We start from the raw sequence: 6,000 nt of genomic DNA on the forward strand, positions 1-6,000 counted from the left end.
TGAAATGTATCTGATATGCTGTCCAGTTATAAAATTTTACAGTTATGCTTTTAAAGATAATTTTTATAATCTTCACAGGCTATCACCATACTATTAAGTGTCTTTAGATAATTGGTAAATGTGTTTTTATTATATCCTGATCTGAGCCCTCACTCCAGTGGTGCCATGCTAGTTTAACTCCTGTGATGTTATTAATTGACTGTTTCTTACTCATGTCTTCTGGTTTTAAATCCATCAAATGACTTAATTTCTTGCCTTTTGATTACTTGCATAACCACTTCTAATTTTGTATTCCCCTGTGGCTATAGTCTTGCAATTAGATTTTGGGTACTTTTTTTGTAAAGCTAGGAGACTGCTCTGCACAAAGGGGATCAAAGCATGACCAGAAGCACTGCTCTCAGCTGGCTTTGCTGAGAGTCTGCTTAAAGCTGGTTAGAATATCTCTGTCTGGTTTCTTTTAACTCTGCTTCCTTGCATTTTGAGATCTTTATTCCTTAGAAATGGCCTCTCTTCTCCTCTCTGTTCGTGCGCTTTTCCTAGGCAATGCCCAGGGTTTGCTTCTGAGTTCCAGTGGTGCTGGTACCCAGCCTGTCCCAGTGCAGGGGCAGTGCCTCTGGTTCTTTCATAGTTTGCTGTTTCCCATCTTCTCCAGCACGTATCAAGCTCCTTCCACCAAGTGAACGTTCGGAGCCCTCTGAATGCCTGGCAGAAATCAGTGCTTAAAATGTGACTTAGTGTGGCCTGGGAACTGAAGATAAGTATAGTCATAAACTGCTGTGAGCATGCAGTGGAACTATGAGTGTTTTCAGTGCAGTTGGGAGCTGGTGAGGTACAGTGTCTTCAAACAATCTAACTCTACATTTAGGTGCATTATTTTGAGTACTTAGGTTGGAGAGGGAAGTAATATGGGCTAATTCTAAACCTTCTACTTTATAAATCCCTTGGAATAGGAAATCTTGTGATAAAACCCCCTAATATTCCCCAGATGGTTGGGTGAATTATCTTTCTTCACACTCCCCATACCAACCCCCACCCCCCTTTATTTTTTTATTAACCTGTATTAACTCACTCATTCTGGTCCTGGTGAAAACTAGAAGCCCAGTTGCATATTTTTCTTTAATCAGCGTTGCTATTTTTAGTTGTACACTTCTTTGTACATGCAGCATCTTTTCATTCAGTCTGTTTTCTTGGAAGTGCTGTGGAGCATAGAGGCACAATAGTTTGTATCTATCTACTTAAACCTCTGTCAGATGAGGTAAAACATTATGAAATCTTCATGTTAAAATACCTGGTCTCAAATTTGACCTCTTTCATGTAAGTTGTTGCATTTAGTGTTGTGCCCTTTCCCTCTTGGAAGGATTACATTGTTCCGGCAAGAGTGTGAGTATAGGCAGCTCGGATACAGCTGTGTTTTGAAACAAGTAACAGGTTTCACCTTGTTGGAAATGTGTAACTTGATCTGAAATGCATGACAAGGAACTTTTACACAGTATTTGCATCCTTGTTTTCGTGTTTCAAGAGAGTGACAAAATCGTGGGAGAAGGAGACGTGGAAAGGGCTGTTCTCAGCAGAGACCTGAGTTAGCTTTGTGTCTGGGCAGGTGTGTGTTTTTAATGTAAAACAAGAAGACTAATTTTTGCTTAAAAATGTTAATTTCCTTTAAGAAACCTGAGAGATTACAAGGTTAATAACCCAAAAAATATTAAATGCTAAGTTTTCCTTTACCTATTCTTCAGTAACCCAGTATTTAAGAGATGATTAGTTAGGTATCATTTTATATGTGTAATTCACTTATTCATAACTCCTTTCTGGAGACCGGAATTAAAAGGATGTAGTAATATTTGTGGGTGGCCAGTTGGAATTACGGTGATGTAAACCAGTGGAGTTGACAGATTGTATCAGAGAGCTTTTAATATTGAAGCAAAAATTATGTAAATGTGTATAATAGATATATTTTGAGCAATTATGAGAGCTTTTCTTTCTCAACCAAATGCTATAAACACTGTATTAATTGAAGTAGGTGTAAAGTTAAAGTTGGAAGGTTTTGATATAATTAAAGATGGCTCCTGGAGTCTGGGAAGTTGTGTACTGAGGCGAAGGAGAAGGAGAATTGAGAATGCAACCCTTTAATATTATACTATATATATACATACACACACATTCACATATGTATTCATATAAGTATAGAAAAAGTGAGATATACACTAAAAATAATTATGGGTATTACTATATTCTAAAGACTGTGCTGAAGTACTTTATTAAAAAGCATCGCTCAATTTCATTCAAGTACTAGAGGGAAATTCTTTCTGCCTGAAGAGTTTTATTCCTGAAGCACTTTTGGAGCTATGCAATTACTGCTCTAAGAGAGCTTAATTAAGTAAGAGCATATTCTTTAGCCTGTGTTACCATGTGTATCCAAAAGGTGAATTGGAAAATGTTGGGAGAGCCAAATAAATGTCATGCACTTAATTCTTCGAAACAGAGAACTATTACAACTTTGCTCATATCATCTGTGTGTAGGCACATTATCTCTTGAGAATTCTTTCCTGTTTGTTTTTTTTCCCCCTCCCTCGACATCCAGGTGTTTGTGACCAGAGTTTTGGAATACATGTAGCAGAGCTGGCAGCTTTCCCAAAACATGTGATAGAAAGCGCAAGAGAGAAAGCATTGGAGCTGGAGGAGTTTCAAAACATTGGCAAGTCCAAGGAATCTGAAGGAGAACCACCAGCCAAGAAATTCTGCAAAGAAAGAGAGGTTTGCTATCAGGAATGCTTTTAAAATTTTGTTTAGCTGGAATAGACCAAGCAGAATAGTTCAAGGATTCAGGTTCCCCTGAAGCTTGGGGATAAGTAACTATGATGTCATTTTTCCATAGCAAGATGTTTTAGCTATGAAGTTCATTAGGAGTTGAAGATACGTTCAAGGTTAGTGGGTTTTGGTTTAGATTGATTTCAAGTTAACATAGGCAAGAATTTTATCAAAGAACATAGTGTGAGAATGAAACTAATTTTTCTCTTAAAGAATAATGATTGGCAGATGGTATGATTGGCACACAACTGGAGTCATACAAAAGGACCATGTCCCTAGCTGTCCCATGGGGTTTTCTTTATTGTTGAACTGAGCCAGAATTTTGTGTTCATCACTTTTGTTGGCTACTTAGTTTGTATGAAGTGTTTCTTGGGACTTAAGTTACAGGTTTTGTTTTAATTGTCGTTTAGATTGTTCTTGGCTCTGCAGGTGGGTTGCACCTGGTTTTGCCCTCCCTTATTTGAGGGCTCATTTGTGCTCATTTCTTAAAGATCAATATGAACATGTTCAGGTTGGTTCACGTTAGAGAAAAGCTGAGCACACAGCCCTTCCACGTCCCATCAGTACCAACACTCCTCACAAGCTGATCCTGTTGAAGGACACGGCAGTCTGGACCTGGAATGTCTGATTTATAGATGTCATAAAGTTCTTCCCATTTCACACATGAGAATTTTAGCTTGGCTCTCTACTCAGCTGAGAGGTTAAAAAATGCCCTTGGCTTTGCACAGGCTTCAGCAGAAGCTGAGGAAGCCCCCATCTCCGCATAGATCTGATCGTGTCTGCGTTGCATAATACAGTTGTGTAAAGCCACTGGAGTGAACTGTTTTTTCCCTTCATTTTCTCTTAAAAGAAGCTTCATTAGCGGGTAGTGAAAAGGAAAGCAATAGCCTGCAGGAAGCTTTTTGAGACTAGCCTGTGTCGTCTTGTTGCTGGATTAAGAATTCTTACCATGACATCTGCTGCAGCCTCCTAGGAAATCCACGTGCTGTATGACTTGCATTGTTTTTTGCCAGTAGTCAGGTCCTCCTTGCTTCACACATGTAAATCAGCGTACGGATCTTAGTTCTGTATCCCAGCAGCTGGCCTGAAACTCAGCAGCCTTGTAACTCGTCTGTCTCCTGTACGTCCATGGCAATCCTGGTAATGCTCCATATTACCAGTACAGAAGCCCTGAAGTGTTGGTCCGTATCCTAAGCACTTCCTACATCTAAAAAGCCTTTGCTTTAGACAGAGGCTGTTACCTGTTACATTATTTTCAGTTTCAGAGGCTTACTGCATTTGTGCCTGGCTTAGTACGTGGATCTGATGTTGAGGATGAGTGATCTCCGATTTGTCCTACCTTTTAGTGCCAGGAGGTTCCCCCTCCAACTGCCTCAGTTGCTCCGCTATTACCTTTCCTTTATGGTGAAGTATTTTTCAGATTAGCTGAATCTGGCCGTGTAGTCTTAAGTTGGTTGAAATTAAATTGATTTGGCAAACACTTCCGACAAATACAGCATCATCTTTTATTCTTGGATATTTCAGTAATACATAATTTTTCATAAACTCTCGAGGCAATAGAATGGCATGGCTATAGATGTCTCGCCTGGGCAATTTGTCTGCCTTTGTTAACATCATGTTTAGAGGGAAAAGCGTGCTATTGCTTTGCCAAGTCCTTTGCAGACTTCTGCACTGAAAGCATACTGCATGAGTCTTAAATGAGAAAAAAAGAAAACTTTGTAGAAGAGTTCTAAAATGCAAGAGGCAGAGGACTAGACAAAATTCCGTATTCTGGGCAAATTGTTTCTAATACAGGGGATTTGGAATACTCTTCATTGAAATGTTTGTTCTTGCTATTCAATTCAGATTGTTTAGAAGTTCCACTTTGCCTGTTTGTGTAAAAGCATATGCATAGAGCTTAATTATCATCTGTTCTCCTTGGTGACGGCCACTCTCCAGTTGCTTGGTTACAATTTGTTCTTTCCTTTTGCATATTGAAACATTGGCTTTGATTTACCATTCCTTCAAAAAGTAACTAGTTTGGGTAATATTAACACATCGATGCTATTATTGCTAGTGATCCTCGCCTAATGTGTTGCACGTTGGAATTAAATGTGGAACACATACAGGAGCTCTCAGTGTTAAATATTGTATTTCTGCTGATCAGCTGCTACATTTTGCTCATGGATTGAAAGAGGAAAGAACTTCTGATACCAGTATAACTGGATTGTTCTGGTATTGAGAACGTACTAGCAAGTCCGAAAACAACCATGGGTTTTGCTTGCAAAAAGTTTCTAGTGAATAATAATACTTTTTATCTTTAGGGAACTTGGAAAAATCCTGCTTGCGGTCTAAACATCCTTTCTGTCTTCTTTTCCTTCTCCTCTCCGTTTCAGGAAGGTGAAAAGATAATTCAGGATTTTCTTTGTCAAGTGAAAGCATTGCCCCTGACAGATATGTCAGAAGAAGACATCAAAGTCAAGCTGAAACAGCTGAGAAATGATGTGTTGGCAAAGAACAACAGTTTTGTGAATGAAATAATTTCCCGAACAAAAGTTACATCATGAAAGGTGTAAGAACAAGATACAGCTCTTGAAGCATGTCTTACATTGGAAGAGCTATCATTTTCTTGTCATAGCTTTTATACTTGGATACTTGTACTGATTTATGTAGGCATTTTTCCTTGGATTGTAATTATTTTGTAAAAAATTCTGAGCACATTCTGTGCCAGATTCCTGATTTTGTTGTGATCATTGTGTCCTTATAGAAGTTTTCAATAAAATGTTTTTTTCAGTATTGGGAGAATTATTGACTGTGCAAACAAAATGTGTAATATTTTACCAGAGAAGTGTGCTGGAAAGTGGTAACAATTGAGATGGCATACAACTACCACAGCCTTGGAAAGCAGCGGTGCATACACAAGATCTTTGTCCTGTACCATGATACTTCTTTGTATGATGCAGTTACATTAATTCAGCCAAGTTTTAGTAACACTGTATTAGCACTCCATCAGAAAAAAGCATCTAATCTTAAGTGATTTGTTGTAATATTTTTGCATGTGTACCTGCACGGGGCTTGGGAGGGGGAGGATTTATTTGTTTGCTGTGTGGATGGTAATGCTCGAGTCAAATATGCTATGGGCCTGCTCTTCAAGCCTGGCTGGTGATAACTCTTGCATATCTTGGTGGTTTTGTAATGTGAGCAGGAGCTGGG

General features: G+C 38.8%; 1 protein-coding gene across 1 annotated transcript in view; it reads left to right on the forward strand.

The window, feature by feature from the left end:
• MSH2 (mutS homolog 2) overlaps nucleotides 1–5,583 on the forward strand; it is a 51,680-nt gene extending 46,097 nt beyond the window's left edge. The window contains exons 15-16 of the mRNA XM_055816215.1: nucleotides 2,582–2,754; nucleotides 5,184–5,583. Of these exons, the coding sequence (XP_055672190.1) occupies nucleotides 2,582–2,754; nucleotides 5,184–5,354 (344 nt within the window). The 3' untranslated portion in view covers nucleotides 5,355–5,583. The remainder of the gene's footprint in view (nucleotides 1–2,581; nucleotides 2,755–5,183) is intronic.
• The last annotated feature ends 417 nt before the right edge of the window (nucleotides 5,584–6,000 follow it).

Source organism: Falco peregrinus, chromosome 11, assembly GCF_023634155.1.
Source record: "Falco peregrinus isolate bFalPer1 chromosome 11, bFalPer1.pri, whole genome shotgun sequence".
NCBI classification, from domain to species: domain Eukaryota; kingdom Metazoa; phylum Chordata; class Aves; order Falconiformes; family Falconidae; genus Falco; species Falco peregrinus.